This window comes from Dromiciops gliroides, chromosome 5 (genome assembly GCF_019393635.1).
Source record: "Dromiciops gliroides isolate mDroGli1 chromosome 5, mDroGli1.pri, whole genome shotgun sequence".
Classification (NCBI taxonomy): domain Eukaryota; kingdom Metazoa; phylum Chordata; class Mammalia; order Microbiotheria; family Microbiotheriidae; genus Dromiciops; species Dromiciops gliroides.
Window position 1 is genome coordinate 4,658,691 of NC_057865.1, and position 26,462 is coordinate 4,685,152.

The 26,462-nt window shown below is 44.5% G+C and overlaps 1 protein-coding gene across 5 annotated transcripts in view; it reads left to right on the plus strand.

Annotated features, from left to right (window-relative positions):
* PHF14 (PHD finger protein 14) overlaps window positions 1-26,462 on the plus strand; it is a 162,492-nt gene that overhangs the window by 93,644 nt on the left and 42,386 nt on the right. For 2 of the 5 annotated variants that reach the window (XM_043966487.1, XM_043966486.1), the window contains exon 17: window positions 23,371-23,488. The exons of 1 other annotated variant lie outside the window; for it this stretch is intronic. In XM_043966487.1, the coding sequence (XP_043822422.1) occupies window positions 23,371-23,488 (118 nt within the window). Of the gene's footprint in view, window positions 1-12,894; window positions 15,710-23,370; window positions 23,489-26,462 lie in introns of those variants that run through there. 2 more of the 5 variants (XM_043966490.1, XM_043966489.1) reach the window with 2 other exon arrangements.

A 26,462-nucleotide genomic window follows, 5' to 3' on the forward strand; every position in this document is an offset into this window, starting at 1 on the left:
GGACAAAAAGAGGCAGGAACCGCTCCTTGCCTCCCGGAGCTTACACTCTCATGCGAGAGCCAGCCAGTCATTTTAGGAGGGAGGGCACTAGCCACTCGAGGGGAAGAGACCAAGAAAGGCTCCATGTAGGTCGTACTTGGGCAGCATCTTCTTAGAAGAAAGCGAGGGCTTCTCAGAGGTGGAGGGGAGGAAGGCAGCACTCCAGGAGTGGGGATGGCGGCCTGTGCCACAGGAAAGCCAGGAGAGTAGTGTCCTGTGTGAGGATGAGAGAGAAGGCTCGTTGGGTTGGGTCACTGTGGGCCCGAGGGAGGCTGGAGAGGTATGTGAGCAGCGGGCAGAGGAGCTGCTGTTGGCTCCCAAAGGCCAGGCAGAGAGGAGTGCTGGGGTTCACCAGAGAGCTGAGGAGCAGAATGGCCTGGAGTGGGCGGGCCTGAGGCCAAGAAGGCTGTGGCAAAAATCTAGGTGAGAACTGGTGTGTGTGTGTGTGGGGGGGTTACACATGAGATGTTGTGGTGAGGTCTGGCACCTGGCAGGTGGCAAGGCGGGCTCTGAACGCCTGCAGACTGGAAGGATGCTGGTGCCTTTGACAAAAGAGGGGAGGGACTGAGGGGAAAGACACGTGGAGTTTTGACATGTCTCTGAGACAACTGGCTTGAGGCTCAGGGGACAGAAAGAGAGAGAGAGAGTTCAGAAACAAGGATGGCTGAGAAGACTTAGAAGAGGCAGTTAAGAGATTGTGCGAAACTCTGGAGAGAGTTGTTTAATCACACACTCAAACTCACACACACTCTCACACAGACATACTGTCACACACATACACTCTCATACACTCACACACAGTCTCTCTCTCTCACACACACACACACACACACACACACACACCATCTAACCTTGAAGAGCTCTAATGATAACAGTGATAATTATTGTTGTTATATAACTGCACCTCAGCCCATCGTTGTCATTTCAGAGTAATGTATCAGCATCACTTTTCCTTGAAGATTTAGATACATATATAGGTATACACACATACATCTATAGACATACACATATACTTGTATTCATTTAAATTTAAAAAAAACAAACTGATTTCTACCAAAATGGAAATCTGTAGCGGTCTTGACGGCCAAAGTCATGAGACGTTTATGGAGCTTGCTTAGATCCTCAGCTGTGAGACCAACCAGTGGGGCTTCAATTAGCGTGGCATTTCAGGGTGCCCCATAGACAGCTGCATTCACACATCGGTGCACCCATACCTTTACCCATTTCTTCATTGTTCATAGTGCTATAGAGATTCTACAAAGCCGAATGGATAGGGTAGCAGCTCTTTGGGAAGGCTGGGACTCTGTTGTGGTCATGGCCCTCCAGCCAGTGAAGAAGCCAAGATGGAGAGAGCCTGGCTTCCTGCACCCTGATGACAGAGCTTGGCTGCTGAGCTCTAAGCTGGTCCAGAAAACAGAAGAGGTGCCTGATATGAGAGTCTGGACAGAAAACTTTGGAGAATGGCGACCTGTAGGCCCAAATTTGGGGCCCGTAAGGTGCTCCGTGTTGCCTTGGTTTATCTTTCACGATCAGCTCTCTGTTATCAAGAACCTTTTTACATCAGGGGATTTGTACTTGCTCGAGAGGACACAGCGAGCATGGTGGTCAGTGACTGTTGTTCCTGTGATGGAAGGGAGGCAGGTTGACATTTTTAAGCACTGAGAGGAGAGGAATCCGATCCACAAGCCTGCAGTGAAGCTCAGAAATGTGGATTCTGGGAATTTTTGAGCTTCTGATGTCTTCACAAGGACTGCCTTTGAGGTGATAGGTTTAGTTTACTTTGCCCACAATGTTGGCACGACTTGACCAAGAGTGTGATCTTGTTTTTGTTTTTTTAGTGAGGCAGTTGGGGTTAAGTGACTTGCCCAGGGTCACACAGCTAGTAAGTGTTAAGTTTCTGAGGCCGGATTTGAACTCAGGTCCTCCTGACTCCTGGGCTGGTGCTTTATCCACTGTGCCACCTAGCCGCCCTCAAGAGTGTGATCGTATAGATCGTAACAAATGATGCTTTCGATTCTTCTTTTCCTGTGGAAATAGACCTAAAGAAATGATGTGGCAGCATCAGCAGTCTCCATTCCCTGCTAGAGAAGTCCTCCAGCCAGCAGTGTTAAGTTTGCTGGCATCCTGCGTATGCCCAGCATGTCAGTGTGTCAGGGGATCTTGAGACCAGGGACTGGTTTTTTTTTCTTTGTCTGCTTAGCACCTAGAAAATGTGTTCAACGGAGAAGGTACTTAAGTCTTAATTGAATCGCATTTAAAAGTGTGTGAATCTTTGTCATATCATCTCAGTTAGAGAATTTCTCTATCAAAACCAGTTAACCCTTTTTTGGTTATGTTGTAGGTGAGACTCTTGTTCCCATCTAGGTTGGGCTACGTGCCCACTGGGGTTTCTTCCAACTCGGAGATTCTGTAAAAGTTGATTCCTCTGCTTGCTTTCTAATCTGCCTTTAAGGTCTAAAGAACTTCAACTGGCTTCCCCTCTGCCCCTCATCCTCCTGTGGACCTAAGGGTGTCTATCGAAACTGTGCTATTCCTCTTTATAACTAATCCCTAGGGTTTCTGGCTCAGTTAAACATCACAATAGACACAATGCTTTCCTCTATGTGAATGCATGGAGCTTTTATTAAGCCCTCACTAAGTGCCAAGCACTGGTGATCCAACAGAGAAGTCGGTCAGACCTGGGTCCTCAGGGGATCAGGGTCTAATGAGGGAGATAACAGCTCATAAGGAGGATTTCAGGGGAAGCAGCAAAGCAGGTGCTCAGGCCTCTTCTCTGATGCCATTTCCATTGATACAGTGGCATGTTAAGGGCTAAAATTCTAGCTAAACTGTCTAAAATATCTAATGAGTGGTCGCCAATAAATTACAAGCTTTAGCAAGAGTTAGACTTTTAAGCATTTATTAAGGAGAATAAGAATTTGGTAAAGAGAGAAAAAGGACTAGATTCCTGTCTATTAAAGGGAGAGCACATTTCTAGCTCCGCTCTCCACCAGAGTCCAGAGGAAAGAGCACGAGACTGAGCGCCAGTCTCTTCCTTCCTCCTCCCACTCGCCCGCGTCACTTCCTGACGCCAAAGAAAAGACTCCTGGTCTTGCCCTCAAAGACCTTCGCTTCATGGGCGGAACTCTTCTACAGTAAGTCTCCAGCAGGTGGCGTCATTCCAATCGTTACAGTGGCATCAGTGTCTGATGCTGAGCCATGTGACAACAGGCCAAAGACTCCCCTTCCTGGGTCTTCAGTAGTTGGTGCTAAAGCCCTCGTGTAAGCCATTGGGCCCCAGGCTGCATCTCCATGGGGTGGGCGGCCTCCCAGGAGGTGCCAAGGGCCTGGGCTGTCTCCATCAGGTTCTGAGGACAGATTGGGGGCAGGTCCGGGTAGAGGTGGTTTGACTTGTCTGGCACAGGCCACCTCTCGTCTCCACGTCAGGGTGGGCACCTTGCTTTAAGCAGGCTAGCCTACTGAAGAGGTGGACTTCACTGACAGGATTCTTGCTAGATCCTAGCTCCAGGGGTCACTTGGTCACACTCCTTCATTTTATGAGGGAATTGAAGGCCAGAGGTGAAGATGGGAGCTGACTCCAAAGCGTGGGCCCTGGCTTCCAGGGTGCTTCCTAGAAGGGTTTTTGTGTGCATAATGATGGAGTCCAAAGAAGATGCGCTTTGAGGAGAAGATGGAGTTTTGTCCAGGGTGATCACCCCCCAGGACTGCATCTCTCGGGATGGAGACACCTCAGGAACCATCGGTTCAGTTCTTCGGCAGATGAAGCTGAGGCTTACGCAGGTTGTGATTTGCCCAATATCACACAGTTGTAATTGGCATAAGCCATTAGGTAAATGTGTAAATTGTCTCCTGATCCATCCTCTCCACTCCTGCTCTGGTGCTTCATCTTGTCCAGCTGGTGACAGTGGAGTTCCTGGGCTCTTGGGAGGAAATGCAAGGTCTGGCCCGCTCCTCTACCAAGCTAGAAGGTTTCCTCTGGTGAACTTCATGAGGTTTGAAGGTGGCTGGCACCAGAAGGTGGACAGTAAGCTGCCTTGGCAACCCACAAAGTAGTACAAGGACAAATAGGACAGAGGCTCTGCAGCCTGTTTTGTTGGACACAAGACCTATACCATGAAATTGGTGAAAGAAGAAAATAATGCTTAGTGTTTTTCAGTAGATTTCTTTTAAAATGTCTTTTGTAAACTTAGGCTATTCTAGTCAGCTACAAAGCAACTTGTGGGGGTGGGGTGGACAAAAAAGACTCTTATTTTAAGGCACTTTTCGGGATGACTTGAATGCTTTACAATTTTGATCTAAGAGCCATGATGCCAACCACAATGAGAACTCACAATTGTTTCATGTCCTAACTTGTGTCTGGGTGAAATAATAATGGCATCCCACTAAAAATATGATTTCCAAGTTGCTGTCTGAGTTAAAATGTATGGATGAAGTTGTAGCAGCTATGAAGCGACATGGGATTTCTTAAATCTTTGGTTGCGGATCTCATTTTAAGGCTATATTTTGTCTTATTGACTTCATCACATTGTAAATCTTGGCTTAATTATACTTCTGTTCTAGTGAAATCTTTGCTGTTATTTCAGTAAATTAAAAGTAAATCAGTAATGATTTATCAAAGAAGAGATTAAAGAAATTATATCATCAGATCCAAGTATTATTTTAAAAGCTTTTCATAATAAAATTCAATCCATCTTAGGTTCTTCTCCTCTGGCAGTGTTCTAAAAGGATGTTTCTTTTTGTTATTAAGAAATCGTTCTGTAAAACAACAGCAAAATCACCGTGTTAACATATTATCATCTACGTTGTCTTTAAAAGCCTGAGTGCCATTTACTAAAGGTCCGATTTTTTTAGCCCCAGAGCTGTTCCAGGGACACCCCAGGACTCTATCATGTGTTTCTCCCTGCCTGTAACCGGTTCTGTGGCAATAGGGAGGGCACGTGCTTGGGATGTGGAGAGAAGTCCAGGCATGAGGGCCACCAGCAGAAAAATTGTGGGCAGGAGTTGCCCAAGATAGGCCCAGATGGGTTGGAGTCTGCATCCGTAGAGAGACCAAGTGCATCTCTTTGGAGTGCTTGGCTGCCTTGAGCATTGGGGCCCATAAGGAGTGCCCAGCCTTGTTAGGCGCTTACTGTGTGCATAGCATTGTGCTCACAGGCCCTGGGGATGCAGAGAGCAAAGTAAAGGGGCCAGGGTCAGGGCAGATGGGAGGCCCAGGGGGCTAATGAGCAGGTCACAGCAGCAGAGCATTTAGACCTGTGGCTGTGGAGAGGGGACTGGCTAGGCCAAGGATTCCCTGAGAGGATGTGGGAGGGCAAGTCCCTGGCTGCCTGCTTCTGGCAGATTGCTGGCTGTGCCATGCAGGGAGGGCTCTGCTTTGGTCTTCACATAGTATGACATCAGCTTCTTAAGGACAAAGGCGGTGTCGGTTGTTTTTTTCTAGGTTACACAGTAGGTGCATATTGGATGTTTCTTATATTGAATTACACCAGCTCTAGAATTTTATTGGCCATGCCTTGATCGCATGACCAGAGCTGTCTTTGGGTGATCTTTGGTTGCTCTCCATGTAGAGGGCCCTGGCCCCCCCAGGGGAAGTGGAAAAGGGAATCCAGGAAAGTTCTTTAGGTTTCCCTGGGGTTTGGGAATCGCAGGAGCTAACGGCCATCTGGTGCACTCCATTGCAAGTCTCCCCAGTCCGAGGAGAGGGCTGTGAGTGAAGGGAGTGTCGCCGAGCATCCTCAGCCTTTCTTAGTGCAGACCAGAAGGGCGTCGCTGCCTGCTGCTCCACCCGCTCATCTCCTCTTCTCTGCTGCTCCTTGGGGACACATCAGGCTCAGTCTGTCCCTCAGCCGGCTGCCCCAAGAGCCAGGAGAAGCCATGTGTCAGGGTCACACAGGGAGGCAGGGGCCTTCATGAGGATGGCTTTTACCCTTGTAAGGGCTAAATTTAATATGGGGGAGTTAATTGGGTGGCTCGCTGTAATATTGGGGTTCAGAAAATAATGAGGGAGCTCTAGGTCCGAAACTCCCTCCCCTCCAAACTGCCTCTTTAGATACTTCTCCCAGGCCAATAAGAAAGGAGCCTCACAGCCTCTTGGTGGTGGTGGTTGTTGTGGGGCAGTTGGGGTCAAGTGACTCGCCCAGGGTCACACAGCTAGTAAGTATTAAGTGTCCAAGGTCGGATTTGAACTCAGGTCCTCCTGAATCCAAGGCCGGTGCTTTATCCACTGCGCCACCTAGCTGACCCTATCAGTTTACTTTCAATGCTTCACACAAAGGTGGGGAAAGTTATGGACAGTGGCCAAGCAGAGGGATACTGGCAGTCATCGCTGCTGGACATTAGACTGCAAGAACTGCACCTGGTGGGGTATGAGATCATGGTGGGAAAACTGCCCAAGTCTTCTCCCTCTTTCCTTCTGAGTTAGCCCTGGAATGAATGCAGCCAAGGCCAGGTTTTGTGGCCCACCCCTAAAAGGCATGTTGCTGCATGCCAAGAGCACCCACCACATCATATCATCAGTGGAGGAGGGCTTGGCTTCTGTGGCCCATGGGCAGGTTCTCCTTTCCTATGCTCACCTACCTACCATGATGCAGATGGGCCCACACAACTGCAGGAGGCAGATAGGCTGGGAGAGAACCCGATCAATTGGATTCAGCCACGTCCAAATGAAATTGCACTGGTCAATAACATTCTTTTCAAGTCACTGAAATCATCCAGATCCACATTTCTCTTGTCAGGTTACTCAGTTGTGCCAATGATTTAAGCATTTCAAAATTGCTTCGATAACATCAAGGAGCTTGTCGTGACAAGGTCTATAAATGCCCCTCTTTAAAGAAAAAAGGAAGCTGCATTTCAAGTAGGCCACTAAGTATATTGACTGAGATTTTCTTCTTGTGTCTTCTGAAGCTCAAAATTGCAAAATGAAGAAAAGCAACCTTTTTTCAGTAAAAAAAACTTTTTTACTAAAACAATTCACCATCCATTGTTTGATTTTCATATTTTATAGGATCTCTTATACATAGAAGATTCCTGGTTTCTCTTTTCACATAATTTATTTTCTCAAGATAGCATGTCTTATTGAGTGTCCAAATGTAAAATAAAAATATAGTCTATATATCTAAGTTTGTTGGAGTTCGTAGTGTTTCACTGCTATGTATCTTAATATTTAAGTATGTGAGAAAGCGTTAGGAAATTTCATTAAATGTTCACATTTTCAACAAGTAGAAAAATAATGCTAAATCTTTTTTTCCAAGAAAAAAGACATATTACACCTTTGCTAGTGAATAGAATAAATGAATAAATGCATACTATCTGTCAGGCCCTTTGCTAAGGGTCTCGCCAAGTGAGACAGTCCCTGCCTTCAAAGAACTTACCCAGTCCTGGGAGGGAAGGAAATGCCTGGGCTGGGAAGTTCTGTACAAGGCAAGTCGGTGCATAGAGGGGTCAGTGGGTTTACCCTTTCCAGGGACGGCTGGGAGTACGGCAGTCTTGATTGGGGGCAGGGCACGGCTCCGAGGCATGGATTGGTCAGGTGCTTCTGGGAGCTGGTGATTTTGTTCTCATTCACTTGCCTACCAAGACAGTTGAGCCAGGAGAGGAATTCCCAAGCCAAGCGATAGGGAATGGGAAGCTTCTTCCTGGCACTCCAGTTTGGGGGTGCTGTTCGAGGCAGAAGAAGTGGGGCAGCATCAGAGTGGGTTGGTAAGATATTTAATAAATTAGTAGACACAGGGATTAAGCCTGCTTTGAAAACTTTCTGAAAGAAATGAGTTTGCAGAATGTCCGGTTCCAGGTCAGCGGCCTTTTGCTCTGAGTGAACGGTCTACAAGCAGTCATATGCTCAGTGTGAGCCCTTGTGTCCATCTTAACCCTTAGCTGGACCAAGGGCTGCTGGTTCTTCTGGTCTGGCCTGTGTCTTTTGTTGAGTACCTCTCATCTCTGACCCATCAAATGAAGGTGAGCTTTACATGTTATCCCTGTTTTTTCCTTACCACAGTCTTGTGAGGTAGGTGCTGTTGTTATCTTTGTCTTATAAATGAGGAAATAGAGGCTTTAGCAGGTTAAGGGTCATACAGTGTCATGCTTCCTTAGTCCCTGTCCGACAGCAGTCTGTCCACTAGGCCACACTGCCACTGAGCATAGCTCAGCCCAGCTGTGCCTTCTTGACTCCATCCATCCATCCTTCCCTCTCCCATAGGGGATTTCCCTCACAAGCCAGACTTGTCTCTGACTCTTCATCGCAAATGCCCCCTTCTTGTTCCATCTCTGTCTTTATTTCCCTTTGCATCTCCTGTGTTTCCTGTTGTCTGTCCTATGCTAGTCACCATCTTAAAATGCTCCTTTTGCTCCCCAGGAGGACCTTGGGGTCGAGGTGAGCTCTTTTTCATCCCGCCCACGATTCTTTCTCTTTCCAGGTGTGGCTGTGTAGAGTCTGAGTCAGAGTCCAGACTGAACCGTGGTCTTTCTTGGGGCCAGACAGTGGAGAGTGAACATTCACTGGGGTTGGATGACCTTAGCTGACAAAGAGCAGGGACGTGGAATTCTCAATTTTTGGAATGAATTTGTTTTTCCCCCCAAGAAACTTTGTTTATTCAGGTTGCCCCTTACTTCCTATCATGAATGGGTTTCTGCTTCTTTCTTCTGAACTGTGTTTGTAGTTAACAGGAAGGGCAGCCAGGTGGTGCAGTAAATAGAACGCTGAGCCTGCAGTCAGGAGGGCCCAAGTTCAAAAATGGCCTCTGACCCTTGATGGCCACGTGAGCCTGGGCAAGTCACTTAGTGTGTTTGCGTCAGTTTCCTCATCTGTGAAATAGAGATAATAACAGCACCCACCTCCCATATATAAAGCTTAGCTGCCATCAGTATTATTGGGGTCATCGATATCATCTTTGGTGGCATTAGTATTATTGACAGTCTTTGCTAATATCATCCCTTGGAAAAAAAGAATTGACCTGAGAGTTGGGTTTCCTGGATTCGTCTCCAATCTGCTACCAGCCCTTGGCTTCTTGTCCCCTGTTCTTGCCTAGTACAAGCTAAGTCATTTAACTTTGGCTGGTTTTCTCGTGAGTAAATTGGTGCCTTTAGTTTTCTTAAATAACATAGGGCATTAATTTCAAATAAATGTGATGTAGATTTTGTGACAAGAACTTAAATGTCTGAGAAAAGAAATCATAAGTCATGTCCTCATTTTCCCTTTGATTGCCAGGTGCATTCTTATTTCCTAGTTTTGAATTCATTTGGTTCATCAGTCACTTCAGATGCTCCGAAACAATTGTGAAATACTGAGCAGTTTGCAAACATTGTTCCCTAACAGTTCATATGAACAAATCTGCCACTTTTCCAAAGGTGGCAATCTTACATTTTAAAGGATTTTTTTTCTGTTTCAGCACTTTTTTCCCCACAAAAGTATTTTATTATTTTCCAGGTTCATGTAGATAGTTTTCAGCATTTGTTTTTATAAGATTTCTAGTTTCAAATTTTTCTCCCTCCCTCCTCCTTCCCAAGACAGCAAGTAATCTGATATAGGTTACATATGCACATTCACATTAACCATATTTCTACATTAGTCATGCTGTGAAAGAAGAATCAGAGCAAAAGGGAAAAACCTCAAAAAAGAAAAACAAAAAATGTAGAAATAGTACAGGTCAATCTGCATCTAGATTCCACAGTCCTTTTTTTTCTGGATTTGGAGAGCATTTTCCATCATGAGTCCTTTGGCACAATTTCAAACCATTGTATTGCTGAGGAGAGTGAAGTCTGTCACAGTGGATCAACACACAGTGTTGTTGATACTGTGTACAATGTTCCCCTGGTTCTGCTCATTTCACTCAGCATCAGATGTTCATAGTCCTTCCAGGTTTCTCTGAAATCTGCCTGCTCATTGTTTCTTACAGCACAATAGTATTCCATTACATTCATATACCACAACTTGTTCAGCCATTCCCCAATTGATGGGCAACCCTTCAATTTCCAATTCCTTGTTACTACAAAAAGAGCAGCTATAAATATTTTTGTACATGTGGGTCCTTTTCCCTTTTTTATGATCTCTTTGGGGGGGGGAGGGTTATTTTTAATCAATTATTTCTGTTATGTGTGATTTAGCTCTTTTTCAAAACCAAAAACTTTAAATTTTGATTGACAAGTAAAGTTTACAGGGCTCCAGGTTCATTAGGACTTTTCATCTGAAAGCCAATTCACATTTGTTAATGTAATGTACCATATGTTAAAACTGAATTTTCAAGAGTGAGAGTAAGCATAGAGTTATAACCTCAAGTCAAAGACTTCTCGCTTCTTAGGTATTAGAGGAACATTTCCCAGAATTAGAGAGCTAACTAAAGAACTAATTTCTAATCCAGAAATAGTCAAGATGATATTTCTTGGTGTGAGTTTTTGAAACGTGTTCAGATAAGGGCTGGGCTAGCTGCAAGGTTCTTTCTAACGCAGAGCTTGTCTGAAACGTATAATCTGTATCGTGGCATCCTTGAGAAATAAAACCACTAAAACTACCATGAGCAAAACTGAGCAAAATACAGAATGTTTTTTAATTCTCTCGCCACAGTAACTTCTAATATTATTTATGGGGGAAATGCAGTTTTCCCTTCTTTGTAATATTATTAGAACTCAGCAATAGTGAAATCAGTGAATAAAACTGTCCACTTAATCAAAGATGCATGAGATGGGGCAGAAGTATCTGTAGAAGTCATTGCAATGAATCATGAAATCGGGAATTATTGGGTGTCTTCCATGTGCCTAGGTACTGTGGTACATACCTACTGAGATAACATAGTGTCAACTAAAGAATTTCTGTTCTACTTTTGAGTCTGATGTGCAGATAATTATAAATTAAGAAATCTTGATTCTGAAAATGTCTTCATTTTCTAAATCCAGCCCTGAAAATATCATTTAAAAAATACTGAGTGAAACGTTGTTTTGAAGTATGATGGATTCAATAAACTCTTTTGGGAAGATTATCTTCACTGAAATTTCTCTTGAGAAAATCTGGGTTTGCAGTCTGCTCCCCACAATGGACGTAAGTGCTGGGCTTCTTTAAGGTGACGAAGTCCGATCCCTGTGGTGTGACTGGGCGACAGATGGCATGCAGCAGGGACTCCTTCATCTGAGACTGGGGAATCCTGGCCTGGTGAGCGAGGCCCTGAGAGGCCAGCTTACTGCTGGGTCACGTTATGGTCTCCTGATTAGACCTCAGTAGCTCAGGTTTACCAAGGGCTTTTCTTACAACAACTTTGTGAGGCTGGTTTTACTTGGAAGTGCACTCCCAGAACACCAGACTTTTTATGTTCAAGGACAAGAACAACCGAGCATTTTAAAGCCAAGTCTAAAGGTGTTTGGGATTACCCAGTGTTGGCCCAGAATATGGATAAATAAGAATTGACTGTATGTTCCTCGCTAATACTGTGGTCCTTCCCCGCTACTGTGTGTCATTTCTTTCTCAGTCTGCACATGGCTCCCTGTAGGGGTGGAATTAAGCTGTCCCTCAGAACGCACAAATCCACGTGCACTTGTTGCCCCTTGGGACGCTTTGGGTTGGGAGAAAGGGAGGAAGTGTAGCAAGGATCTTGACTTTGAGTTTGTTTCTCAGGTTCGCATTAACAGCCAAATTGGAATCTCTGAAAATAAGAGTTAATGTTGCATTTGTTTCCCTCCTCCCTGCCCCCTCACCCCTCCTTCCCTACCCCTGGGGACACTTCTGGTTTTTTCCTTCATGGTGGTTATTCTTGGGTTCTGGTGAAGTGTCTCTTCTCTAGACTACCTTCTCTGGGATTATGCCACTTTTCACTTTCTTTCTCTCAATGGAAATTAGAAGCATTAAACACATCTCAAATCTTTGCAAATAAAGATGTTTGGAAGCATTTTATTAGTATCTGGTCAAACTACTGCAGTGCTAACTAACGCTTTGTTGCTTATCTGACATTGGCGCTATATTGTAGGGTTTTTTGGTGAGCTTACTGCCACCTAAAAAGTTAGCCAAATTTATTAAGCACCCAACATTCCACTCCTGAAAATAAAAAGCAGAAAGAGTAAATGAATCCTTGTGTTATGGACCTAAGTACAAGAAGTGTTGGAGAAAGCTAAGAATGTTAAGTGTTACTTACCTTGTTTCGACTAGTTTGATAAAAATATAGACATCTAATCAATATAAAAAGTATATGCTCTAGATAATGAAGATATTTGCAGTTGGGATAATGTCTTGGTTTTTTTTTTTTAAGTGGCTTTTTCATGCATGCTGCATGTCCTATGATGTACTTGTAACGATATCCAGAATTACCTAATTGTTGAGGAAATTTGCTGTTTACTTTTTTACAATTTTTTTTTAATAAGAAAGTAGAGGGGCCACCTCAGTGTGGCAGAAATCAAAGAGAAAGAAATGTCCCTGAGAGTTTTGATGAAGACCTTTGAACTGTCCTTCCTCGAAGGTGAACTCCAGCCAGCCCTAATGCTGACTGCCCAGATTAGGGGTTCTCGGGTCCAGCTCAGCTTCCTTCTTTATCATTTTATTAAATTGTCGTGTTAGTTCAGAGAGCAAAATGCCATCTGTAAGCATAGGTTGAGTTCCCATTCTTTGCTCATGTGCTGAGTAGAGCACCATTGTCATAGGCAGCATTCCCCCCTTTTTGGTAAAGCAAGTCCGATTTAGAACTTGGCAGTGCCCCAAAAGTCTCCCGTAAGGATGAGTGCTCCCACTCCCCCCCGCTGCCCCTCACAAGAGGATGGCATTAGGCGGCGTGCCTCTTTGCACCTGGCGGTGTGGGCTGTTAGAATGTTTCATAAGACAACGTCGTGCAGAGCTGTTATGATCTCTGAATGTTAATGTTCTTTTCTTATCACTTTACTGTGTAGATACCCTTCATGAGACACATCTCTGCCACAGCTCGGCCTCGGAGGCAGTCCTGGAGCCCTCTTTTTAAGTGTGATTTAAAATGTGGATAAGACTCTCAATTGAGTTCCTAAGTAAAGGAGAACAGCTATCTTGACTTAGCTTTCTGTAAGCTTATCACCACCAAAAGTTGAGTTTGCTCGTCAGGTTTGCATAGAATGGAATTGATTGGTTTGTTACTCACACTGACAAGGCAGTTAATTTGCCTGCTTTTTTTTTTCCTTTTTTTTGCACTAATCAGAAACACTTGATATGTGCATTGTTGGAAAATACTGGATAAATGTCTTGTCAGAATTGTCCTATTAAGCAATGTCTTTTTCCCCTGTGCTTCCGTGACAAATGATGATGTACAGTGCTGGGACTCAGTGAAGAGGGACAGAATCTATGGGACTTTAATGCCGTGGGCTGCTCCTCAGCGGTGTTACTGAACAAAGAAAGCCATGCTCTTCCTCTAGTCTGCTTCCCGTTTTATGCCGCCGAAGCCGTATGTTCCGATTTCAAACAAACAACGTATTATGGAATTCCTGTAGAAGCCTATTCTGTGAAAGGATTGTTTCTCTTAAAGATGCTCGCGCAGAGCCTGGAAGGGCCCTGCCGCTGGCAGCGTTATCTTGTGATGGATGCCAGATCCTGTGCCTATTAGCATGAATTACTCAGTGTTTACACTTCTGATTTAACCATGTGAACAAAAGTATCTTCGTGTTGCTTTCTGGATCTTTGTTGAGCAATACATAAAATTTGCAGTCTTTGATGTCTTCTCTGAGCTCACTGTGTTCAGGCTGAAGTTGTTTTCCCCAAACATACATAGTGAAAGGGGAAGCCTACTGGAAGGCTACTAAGTGGTCTGACTCCCGTGTGTCCACACAAGTCTCTTCATCAGCATCTGTGTCTTTCCAGGGAGATGCAGGAATCACATTTCCATCTGCGACATTTTTGATCCAAATTTAAAATTAACAACAGAAATGCTTTGAATCTTCTATTACTCCAGCCTGAACTTACTTGGAAGAGACTTTTTGCTGAAATACTTATAAATGACAACATAATTCTTTGTGGAAATTCCTGATTTATGGTGGTGGTTTGGGTTGAAAATAAATTAAACTTAGGAAAAAAAAAACAATGGAAATGTTATAGGTTATTGAGGGGAAAACACAAATAAAAAGATACTGTATTCTCTATATTATAGCTATATCATAGTAGAAGACCATATGTTTGGCTAAGATGTTCAGTAAAAGTAACATGGTGCGTGTAAAATGGTATATAAATTGAGATAATTAAATTATCAAAAGATATTTTACAACATATCTGGGAAAGATTAATATTCTGTAGCAAAGCACTAAATAGTTCTGTTATATTATGTTAGAAATCAGACTCCAGGTTGTTGTCATAATGTAGGAATAAGAAAAATGATAGTTTCTAGACTCTAAGCAACTTGAGAAAAAATGACAGCCACTTTACGAACGGAAGAATGCCAGTGTGTTGGCTGGCAGTGCTTGGCCTTCTGTGACGTCTGATTAGAAATGACTTATGGTCACTTTTTTTTTCTTGAAATCGTTATGCCAAGTGACTTTTTGTGCCTCTGTTAATCAAAACCGTTACCAGGCTTCCCCTAGAACACCTTGTAATCCTGAAGACTGAGAAGTGACCCTCTTTTTGTGGGCAGATTTACGTATCTTGTGTCTCACGGCATAAAATACCAACTCCACAATTCATGAGCTAGAGTTTTGCAAGGGTGAGCTTGGAAGAGGGAGTACCGTGGAGGGAGTGAGATAAAACACTTCCTGTCCTTCCTAATGGCCTCTCCTAAAAACTCTTCAATTTTCCACACTATAAAATTGACCTTGTCCATAATTGGCCCAACTGCTATTCTGCGGTGATATTAATTTCTGCTTAAACAATATGTACCGCAAGCACTTCACAGCTGCCGGGTCTCGATGTGTCGTGACGTGCGTGTATTCATCACACCCAAGCGGGAAAAGGGAAAACTGAAGACGAACTCAGTCATTTTAAGACAGGAAAGAAAAAACTGACAGCATAAAAATAGCTTGTTTTGTCCTGCCCCACACGATGACAGCAGATGATCCCTCGCTTGGTCATTATTCCTGCTCTCTCCACCAGATCAGTCACAACCTTTCTGTGACTTAGGAGAAAAGTCAGCTACCACAGGGCACCCAGAATCATTCCCTTCTGCAGTTTCCGGGAATGAGCCTTCTGTTCCCTTCGTAGTGAGGCTGGTCCTTTAACAGCTTTGGAGGGATGGCCTTCCAAGACCCGGGTATTGTCTATGCCCTCAGGAGGGAAGTGATCAACCAGCAGCTAGTGTCCATAGATGGGTGGTTTGAATGGAAGAGTCATGGTGGATGGATAGACCCATGAGGATGGGCTTAATCTCTTTAGAATGAAAATTCTGGTATATTTCTGTAAGAAAGAATGATTTCATTTTCACAAACATGAAATTCACTCCTCTTCTGTAAACCTGGAACTCCCTCTTCAAAGCAGACCCTTGACAGCCCCAATGACGGACGCTTCTCTGTGACTCTTCGTTGCCGTGCATTTGTAGTGTTGAGCCTCTCAGATACCTAAGCTGGTGACTTCATTCATTGATGACTTACTTTTTTTGGTCCTATGTTTGAATGCAGTTCTTATGACAGTCATAACATGTGCCAAGTGTCCATTCACATTGGTCTCCCCACCAAGTCACGCTTTTGAACCTACTTTCCCAGCATGATGTGCCGAATACTTATTGTCCTTACTGAATAAAAAGTTACTGGTTTAACATCATTGATCTAGTTTTTATTTGGTTCATATTTTGAGAATGTTATCGTCACAGACCCATTAAAATATATTCATAATTGCAGTTTTGCAATTGTTTAAAAAACGGGTATAGCTATTTTGAAATGGTGTTTTATATTAGAGATTTTTTTTTTCGTTTTCTGAAGCTACGGTTGTAAGCTGTTATTTAAAGATTAGATTATTAATGTTGTGTTTCAGTGACTCCGAGGTAATTACTGTGACAGCTTTAGATTGCTGCTCCATCCTATGAATGTAGAATCATTGAGGGGGAGGGAGTTGTTTGGTTTTTGTTTATTTTTTTAAAAAAACACTCTGCCTGAGTCAGCTCTTTATGAATGAATATGTGTGGTTTAACGATGGTGACTTAACAATGTTTCTGTGATGGGCATGTTTTGCATCTCTTATTCCTTTATGAAAATTCAGGCCTCTGCCCCTGTGCTCACTCCTAAGACTTTCTGGAGGCCAGTTGATAAGATTGCCTGCTGTGCCTGTAGGCGAGATATCATGGAATTGGACTGTGGTGCTGGGCTTTGTAAATAGAATGAGATTGACCTCCCCCAGCCATTATCTCCTTTATCTGATTTACATTGTAAAATCAGGAGCTACACTATTGATTAGAGCATAATTAGTTAATTATGAAGAGAGAAATACAAAGTTATGTGGGGGGTGAGCACAGCAGGGTGTTGTGCCGACACTTTTCCAAGGGCATGAGCAGATGGAGATGAGTTTGTTAAAGAACAAAGCAGCTGAGCTTCAGGTATGGAGCTATCTAATCAGCTTTCCTCACTGCTGCACAGACCTACTTGACCTTATTCCCTGGGTTTTTACATTACTATTTGCATTTGTGTGGTTTTTCTTGAACCATATAACCTGAGTACTGTGTATATTACATCATCATCCCCTTTTATTCAGGAACTCCAAAGAAACTTTGTAGATAAGATATTTCCCATTAACTTGTTTATGCACAATCATTTCTATTTTTCTTTCAAAAAGTGATTATTTTTATTCAAAATTGTTTTGATCAAAGTATGTGCTGGATTTAATGGAAACCCTTAACACTTTAACTGATAAGGATATTTTCTGTATCTTGACTTGTAGAGAAAGAAAAGAGATGCATTAATCTTAACGTTAAATGCTATTTAAATTTTGGCAGGATGAAGAATTGGTTTTATCTACTATGATTTGGAAATATTTGAACACATGGGCTAGATCTTAAGATGTTTGATTGGAACAATTGGCAGTTCTGCAGGGATCCATTGCCCTGCCTTTGGAGAGCGATTTTCTTTGTTTGCTTCCTTCTATTTAGATTATTAAAACATTAAGATTAAACTTTTTTTTTCTTTATAAAAATATAATGGAATAGGTACATCTGACCCATCAGCTCTGCTGTCAAAAAGAAAAGAAAAGAAAGGAAAAGGAAAGAAAAAAAAGAAATGTATGCAGTGTTTAAAATCAAAAGCCAGGCTGACAGTTTGGCTTGAAGCCAGCTCCTCCTTATACACCAACATAGACTTGGCAAGTGAGTCCAGTGGGATGTTGACTCCTGTAAAGGGGACCAGACTGGCCTAAACCAGGCACCCCTTTGGAAGTGAGGTCACTTGCATATTGCAGCCTCCATTTTTCTCTGATACTGATATTATTCCTTGAATGTCCTGTGCTAAAGTACTTTAGACTAAATGGATAGCAAAAATGCCACTGAGTGGGAACTGAAAGAGGTAATGCCATGCATAGGGCCTCACCTCATGCATCAGCCAAGTCCCAAATAGAGCCACCATGGATTTATCAAGTACAAGGGTATGGTGAGGAGCATTCAAGATCCTTTCTCCTCCCCTCCTTCTTCTCTCCTCCCCCCCCCCCTTTTTAAAGAAATTCAATGGAAATTTACTACAGAGCTTTATCATTGCCATCTGAAAGAAGTGGTTCTCTTTTAAATTTTAATTCTGTTCCTTATCTTCTTTGTCATTTCAGTATTTTAGCAACACTTTGGATTGTAGTCTTATTTGGTCATTATCTTGATAAATGAATGTCTATGAAATCATAAAACAATGCCACTGATTTTTTTTTGAAACCCAAAAAGCTAAACTTTTGCTTATCTCCCTTAAGCCATCATATCTTGATGAGTACATTCAGTAGGAATTTAATTAAATAATCAGGTTCCCTCTGTAATCAGACAAAAGTGGAATTCATATCTCACTTTGCAAGTTAAAAACAATATACTATATTAATCTGTGTAGTCACAGTTTGATGCTATAAGAACATTTACTTTAAAATGTAATAAACCTTTCACTCCATAAATAGTGTTTTATTCCAGTCTTAATTTTGAAACTTAATATTTCTAGCCTCATATCACCAAAGAAATATTTAGATAATGTGATAACCATGTGTGATAGTGGCATGTGATGTTAATGGGTATATTTGCCTTTAATAATTTTTTTCAATCAGCATACTGTTAATCATTATTAGACACAGTTTCCAAAATATAATTTTAAAATGTAATTCAATGAATTTTAAGCATAATAGTGAGGAAATGAAGGCATTTTTCACTTTATGAGATGAGGTTATTTAACAACATGAAGTAAGTGCCCCCAAAACACCACCATACCCCAAATTACAATTGGTCCCTGCTCTTTCCCTCATTCTGCTTTTACCTGATGGCTTTGTGCTAGATAATTCTGTTACAGACAAGTCCTTCTTTCATGCCTTCTGGAAGACTCTATTTATTTATGCTACAGCTAACAGGATTTTATAACCAAAACAAAACTTTTTTTTGTGGGTCGCCATGAGGGTGTTAATACAGACTGTTGGGCTTCCCGGTTGGTAAGTAGAGTGATGGGTGTGTAGGGCTGCTAATGGTGTCTGTTTTGTGTCTTTGGTGTTCCTTTTCTCAAACCTGGGCAGAGTCGTGGCCTTCCACATTGGGTCTTTCCGTTACTGGTGTACAGAGCCACGGTTTTTCAGTTTCTGTCACCCAGTTTCCCAGACTAGGCCGCCCTCACCCTTCCACACGTAAATAAAGATTAAAACACGGTCTGAGAAGCCCATAATTCCAACATTAGAAGGCACCTTAGAGGCCTCCTCGAGCAACCGATACCTGGCCAAGAATCACGTCTACAGTGTTCCCAACAAGCAGGTCCAACCTTTGCTGAAAGACATCGAGTGAGGGAAGACCCGTCATTCTTTGAGGTAATCCATTCCACTATCTTGACAGCTCTAATGGGGAGGATATTTGTCCTTACTGGAAGCCTCAAATCTTCCTCTGTGGAATTCCTGCCCACTGCTCCTAGTTCTGTCTCCTGGGGCCAAGCACATCCAGCTCACGGGAGTCCTTCACCTACTTGAAGTTGGCTGTTCTCTCTCTCCTGAGGCTTCTCCTCCATCTAGATAGCCCCGTTCCTCCCGGTGGTCCATTTTCACTCTCCCAGGTCCTGTCCTCCTGAATAGTGTCCCCCTTATCAAGAGTCTTACTAAATTGTGGTGCCCAGAATCGGATACTGTGCTTCAGATGTGGTCCCCATGGAACCAGATGCAGTCCGTAATCATATTTCTTGGAAGAAAGCTTACAGGGACCACCGTGTCTCATGGCATTTTCCTCTTGAGCTTAGTGCCTATTGAAACCTGTTGATTACCCCAAATATTTCATGTTGTCAACATAGATTAAAAGGTATCTATGTATAGAAATATTTCTCTGTGTGTATACACACACACACACACACACACACACACACACCCCTAGCTATATGTCTGCTTATCATATATCTGTCATTTATCCATTTGTCATCTCTTGTCCATCCATCTGTAATCATCTGTCTATATCCATCCATTAATCTACCATCTATCCCTCCTATCCATCCATCTTTCAGTCCCTGTCCATCCCTCCATCTTTGTTCTGGGAAGAGGAAGTGGTGATTCTGGGGAAAGCCCTAAACGTGGCAGAGACGTGAATTGGGAACTGCCCTGGGCACTCGGGCCTGTTTGTGCAAGTCACCAGCTCCCAGAGACCCAGTTTCTTCCCTATAAGATGGAAAGTACCCCACGTGGTTTGCCTGCTGCCTCTGAGATCATCTGTATCGTGTGTGTGTGTGTGTGTGTGTGTGTTTCTATTCAAGCTGGGTTCACTTGGGTTTTCAGTGGCCAAGCGTGTAAAGGCCGCCCCTCTCATGGGGTTTTGGCGACTTCTTTAATCTCTGTTCCTCTGCCTTTTAATCCCAAACTTCTAGCTAACCACTTTCTTAGCTGGAATTGTGTAGAGGGATTGAAGAAAGGAGAGACCCTGCAGTCTTTTAAGTCTCCTACCTGCCCCCACTCACAGGAACTCTGACATAACAAGTGTATTTTCTCTCTGAACCCAAAGTTTTCACATAAGAGGATCATTTGGAGGAACTAAGGCTTTTAGCCTGGAGGAGAAAAGGTTTAACAGGGATCTCCTAAGTCCCTTTAAAATTGAAGAGCTGCTTGTGAAGGAGGGACTAGCCATACAGTTGGGGAGGGGGGAGGGGGGCGGGGAGCAGCAAAGAGACAGAATCAGGCTGGATGTCAGAACAAAACTTCTAACCCTAAATGTGGCCTGTGGGAGTCCCCTCCCCAAAGTGGGTTGGTCTTTTGTTAGCTGCTTCTCGGGGCATTTTTGGTAAGGTCTCTGGGCCCTTCCAGCTCTGAGTTGGTAGGCTCCAGCAGTCTGCCCCGGTATCGATTGAGCGTCCCCAGCTTGGGAAGCTTCTTAGGGGTCAGGACTTCCAGCACTTCCTTGGCTCTGGAGCCAGAAGGGACCTCATCAGTCACCTTGCCTCCCAGCGAGTGCCCAAAGAGGTAGGACATTGCCAGGTGCTGCCACCCTTCCATTGTTTAGGGTCAGGCGCTGCCGAGTCCGGGGCCCAGACTCAGTCGGTTAAATGTCATCTAGTATCAGATGAATGGCCGAGTTCTTCACAGTTAGAGGCCTGTGTGCAGAGAGGGGTTCTAAACCTATCCAAATGCTCTGGCTGCATTATTTCATTGGAAAGTTGGTTCCTGGGCCTACCTTGACCCCATTTTGCAGATGACAATATAAAAGCTCAGAGAGGTTAAACCATTTCCACATGGCCACACAGCCAGAAGGTGTCAGAGGTTCAGTGTCTCAGGAGACAGTCCTTCATTCCCATACCAAATGGGCACTTGGCACAAACCATGCTTCCCCCTCTGATTGAGCCAGGGTTGGCCTAGGGCTGTCTGTCAGGAGGGAAGAGACCAGAAAACAGTGATGATCCCTCTCGAAGCTCTCAAAATTGGCATCCAGGCATATTCCAGGTCCCAAGAAGTGGCTGACCTCTGAGCCTCTTCGATTGGAAGGCCCCAGGGGCAGAAGCAGGAGCAGTGGGTAGAAATTGCAGAGAGGTAAAAGTAGGCCCAGGACATTTCTGGGTTCGTTAGTGAGAACCATGAGTCATTGAAAAAGGATCAGGGGATGGTCAGAATACTCCAAGAAGGCAGGGGCATTTCTGTCTGAAATCATATTTCTCAAATCTGGTGTTGAAAGAGCCAAGTCCCTAAAAGAGCTGTCTGGAAAGTTGAGCTATGCAGAAACATTCGTTCTTGAAGTGTCTCTGTAACAGATTTCAAGCTATCGAGGACAATGTTAGTCCTTGACAGATGAGTTGATCATGGATCCTGGCTTCTGGGACCACTCTAGCCTAAAGATTTCATAGGTGAGGAGTCTGAGGTCCCAGGGAATGGCCTTGGCACAAGGAGCCTGGCTGGGAATCCAACCTGGGCCCTCATTGGCTTGTGCTGCCTTCCACTGAATAATGACCAGAACTTACAAAACAATTCTGTCAGGCCCAGTCCACCCAGGAAAGCACCATCTGGTTTACCCTTCTTCCAGATCTTTCCTCTTTCTTGGGGATTTGGGGGGTGGGGCTGCCCGATGATTTTATTTTGAAGATTATGTTTATATTAATCTCAGCCTGGCAGCAAGTGGCCATTACTCCAGACTATCCCATTGTTCTTGTATTGTTAGGAAGCTCTGGAAAACGAATGTTTACAGAGTGATAGGGTTTCTTATTTTCTAAGTGCGAGAGAAAAGCCCTTCCTAACCTGGGTGTAGGGTTAGTGTCTACAGAGCAGTCACCCAGCCCTCCAGGGTTGGGACATTCCCCACACCTCTGACCAGCTCTGATTCTGCACTGTTTTGAGCTGACAGGCTCTTAGAGCATCCTTTTCATGTGGAAGATGAAGAATTCTTCCCTTCGTTTCCAAATGTCTCCCTAGTTAGTTTTTTCCTAAGTATTATTTACAATAGTAGTACCCTTCTTCTGGCCTTCTTTGCTAAGATAACTTGGGGGCAGCTAGGTGGTGCAGTAGGTAGAGCACCGGCCCTGGAGTCAGGAGGACCTGAGTTCAAATGCGGCCTCAGACACTTGACACGTACTAGCTGTGTGACCCTGGGCAAGTCACTTAACCCCAATTGCCTCACCAAAAAAAGAAAAAGAAAGATAACTCGGTTTAGTGTCAGCTAGTAATTGTGCTCCCCCACTCACCCCAATCCTTTATCATCTGTGAGGGTTTTCTCCTAGGTTTTTAGTTCACAAAGCTTAAATTTAAACAGTCAAGAGACCCCAATATATAGACTCTGACAGGATGGGTTTTGAGAAATTGTTCCTTTAATGAAAAAGAGCCCTGGGTATATGCAAATAAAGTGAGGAATATAACCCTGCTCCATAAGATGGATGAATTTCCATTCTTCGATGTAACACTTTTTCCCTGTTACTCTATCTGATATAAAATAATTTTCACGAAGCATAACAAGGCAGTTATTTGCTAGTAGACTAAGGTTGTCAGCAGCAGAGAGATGAAATAGATAGTTTAAATTTTGTGAACTGTAGGTGGTAAACACTATCAAAAGAAATTTTAATAAGCTTAAAATAGTTTTATGGAGAGGGACTGGAACTTTTAAAATCTGATGTAGCAGGAGCCAGCAAGGTTTTTATAAGTCAATAATATCAGATTTTTACCTTTTTCATTAAAGTTTTCTGGGATTTATTTCTTTTTAAAATGAAGACACCGACAAATAGTATTATGTAGTATTAGTATGTTGTCTATGTTAGAACAAAAGTGAAATTAAGAGCACTGTGAAATAAATCCTGTAAAGTTTGCCTTGGGAATAAAGAGAGAACATGTTAGTTGGGAAGTCCTGGTTTGGGGTTGGGCCCAGTGTTCTGCCAAGCCTGGCAAGGCCACGTTGGGTTTGCTTGAATGTCCTGAGCCATAGAAATGGGTCCTTCCCACCCCCCGGAGGCATTTCACTGCCTTAGTCACTCATGGGGAGATGCTTAACTTTGTCCTTCTTAACCAAAAGCCTTGTGGCTGACCGTGGCTGACCGTGGCTGACCGTGGCCACCATGCACGTGGCCCTCACTTGGCACCAACCTTTCTGTTATTGCAGTTTTCCAAATGATTTGAGTTTGTCGGTATTTATTGTGGCTGTCGCATTTGTGTTGCTTGACATGTCTGCTTGAGGCTGAGGGTCTCTGCATTGTCTGTGTTGTTTTGGCCACCCTGCCGCGAGCGGAGGAAGGAGAACTGCAGGGGGGTCGAGGCAGCTGGCGGCCGCCTCCCGCAGACCTGCGCACTGCTTCACTGGATGCAGAAATACAGTCTCCCTGTTTCCCCCGCAGGTGTGATGGATGCAGACTCTGCTACCATTTGGGCTGTTTGGATCCCCCCTTGAAAAAGTCTCCTAAGCAAACAGGCTATGGATGGATATGCCAGGAGTGTGACTCCACGTCTTCCAAAGTAAGTGAGAAAGGCCCCCAGCCGGCCCTCCTGGTGCCACGGCTCAGCCTGCTCGCCCCTCCTCTCGGCCCACCGAGCGCACATGCGACTTTGGGATAGACAGACCCCGAACGAGTGTGCTGCCACATGTGAGGGAGGAAAGGGCATTTACCTCCATTGGGCTCTTGTGGCGCTTGGTTTTGAGGGAATGGCTGGCTGTGTGCGTGTGTGTACATTTGTGTGTGTGTGTGTGTGTACACATGCATGTCTGTGTGTGAGCATGTCTGCCTTGTGTTTGTGTGAGTGTGTACACATGTATGTGTGTGCATGTGCGTGTATGTATGTCTGCTCGTGTGTGAGCACATGTGTGCCCTGTGTTTGTATCTGTGTGAGCGTGTGTGCATGTGTGTGCATGTATATATGTATGTCTGCGTGCGTGTGTGCGTATGTATGTGCAGGGAGGACACTGGCACCCTGGGCCTGGAGGAGGTCACTTGTTCACCTTCCCAGGCATGTACTTGTTACCCGTGGCCCTTCCTCTCCCAGACACTTCAGGGCAAGATGAGCAGCCAAGGAGAGAGCATGAAGGTCACACCCCTGTCTCTCGGCAGTTCTCCCATGTCATCCCGCCCCGTTAATGGCCCTGCACTCGATGTGTGTCTCTGCCGTGTTCCTGTAGCTAATTCCACAGCAGGTGGCCTGTACTGAGCTTAGGCTGTTTGTCGTTTGAAACGTCATAAATTGGTAGAAATGGCTGCTCCTGAGCGTTCTCGAGCCCTCCTTATCGTCACTCACGGGAGCCAGTTTCCCGAGCCCTTCCCAAGCTTCCCGTAAAGGAAGAACAGGGAAGCCTGTGCAGCCCAAATCAGGGGAGTCCATCCACGAGGCCATTCAGCCTCATTAGGAGATGGGAGAGACAGGACGGGCACCGGGCGCGGGCTGCCAGCCAGGGCTGGTCCCTGAACGTTGCCTTCTCCTTCATGTCTGGTCACTGTGACTCCAGCCATGGCCTCTTGTGAAGAGGAAACGTCAGCACGTGGGGGCGAGCGTCTGGCCTCGGGTTTGGCCGTGCTCACCTCTAGCTTCCCAGCCTGATCGACACTTCAGAACGGAGGAAGGGACCCTCGTTCCTTCAGTGATGCTGGATGCCGATCCCCCAGCTTTCAAGTCCTGTTGGGGATGGCACTGGAGGAGAGGCTGTGTGGTCTCGGGGCGCCTCCTGGTGGTCAGCAGCTGCTACTTCACTTGTCTTTCTAAGCAGCCGGGAAACCGAGGATACCCAGGGCTGATCACTCTCCCTCCCAAGGCCCTGTAGGCCTTTCTGGCATTGCCCGAGGCATAAGGAAAGGTGCTTTTGCAACCTCTCCTAACATTGAGAAGCAGCTTTTGAGATTTGAGTTCTGCCAGCGGACGAAAAACCACATCGTCCATGTGCTTATGTGGCCCCGAACTCATTGCGTTCACTCCTCGCCTTCCCCCAGGAGGCTTTCTGGAGCCTTGAGTGGATGCGCACTCAAGGATGTTTGGGGGAAACATGGAGGTTTTCTGTACTTCCCTCAGGCTGAAATGGAATCACTTACAACCAGATTTTTCAGTCTTTCCTCCAAACCCAAAATCAGGTTGGGGGGATGTCGTCATCACACTTTTCTATAAGAACAGAGACTTAGCATCGTGTCTGCAGTTTATATAAAGAAGACTCTTCCATCTTTTTTCCAAGGAAAAAATTATAAACTAGAATTTAAAAATATAAAGCATAATATTTTAAAATTTGAAATGAGCCTTTCGCTTATTCTCTTATCGTGTTTTTCTGTCGAGATGGTCATTTTCTTCATCATAGTAGTGCTGACCAGAAAATAAGAAAATTGATTTTATCAGCACTGAGCTCTGAGGTGTTTGGTAATAAATGAGGTTAAGCTGCAGAGTAGACAAGATCCATGATGCCTTTCTTGCTGATGTTATAAAGAGAAAAGAGGTTGTCACTGTTTAAAGAGTTGGCAGGCACGTTTTAGGAAAGGGAAATAGCAGCATGGATTGATTGACAGAAAGCCTGTGGGGCCTGGAGGCAGGAGGACCAGGCTTCTTTTGGACCAAGGTTTCAGGGATACCAAGTCTTTTAAATAAGGGAGCCTCAGTTTCATCATCTGTCAAATGCTGACTAATAATGCCCAGAGGGCCTCCCTCACAGACCTATGGTGAGGTATGAATGTGGGGCTATGGGAAAAAGGCTTTGCAGAGTTTAACATGCTGTGGGAACGCTACTTACTGGGGTTGGGGGTTTTTACATTCAGTCTCTCCTAAAGTAAATCGGGTCGTCTCCCTGAAGGAAATTTAATACACATTTCTTTTTTCTTAGAATAGAAATTGTTGCCCATTAAGACTTTTTTGAGGGGGTGAGATTTCACCAACTTGGTAAGGAGTGTGGGGGAGCTGAAGCCAATGGATTGGCCAGTGAACTGATGCAGGAGGGCAGAGCTCAGAAAGCTGGTGAGTTGGTAGAGGTTCGGCAAGGCTGCACAGCGTATTTACTGTTTGAAAATGGGGCATCGCTTTCTTCTGCTGAGGCTCCAGAATCCATGTGTAAGAAGAAGGGAATGGCCAGTGGGAAGGAAAAGGACCTGGATTGGGGAGCACTCTGTGATTTCATGAAGTGGGTGATCTTGAGCAAGCTGCTGCCCAGCCGACATGCAGAGAATAATCTAGAGCTTACAAACCCCCTTACTCATGCTGGCTCGTTGGATCCCCCAAACCAACCTGTGTGGCAGAGCAGGGACCAGGAGTCAGGAAGACCTGGGTTCAAATTCGGCCTCAGACACTTCTGAGCTGGGGCTGCCCCAGTTTCTCTGCCTCTCGGGGCTGTTGTCAGGATCCAGTAAGAACACTTTTGTCAAGTCTTCTGTAAATGCTGCCGTTGTTCTTATCCTCCTTTTGAAAAAACCTGGGGACTTGGAATCTTGGAGACTTAGCCCTGGCTGTGTCCTCCCCATCTCTGGGAGCT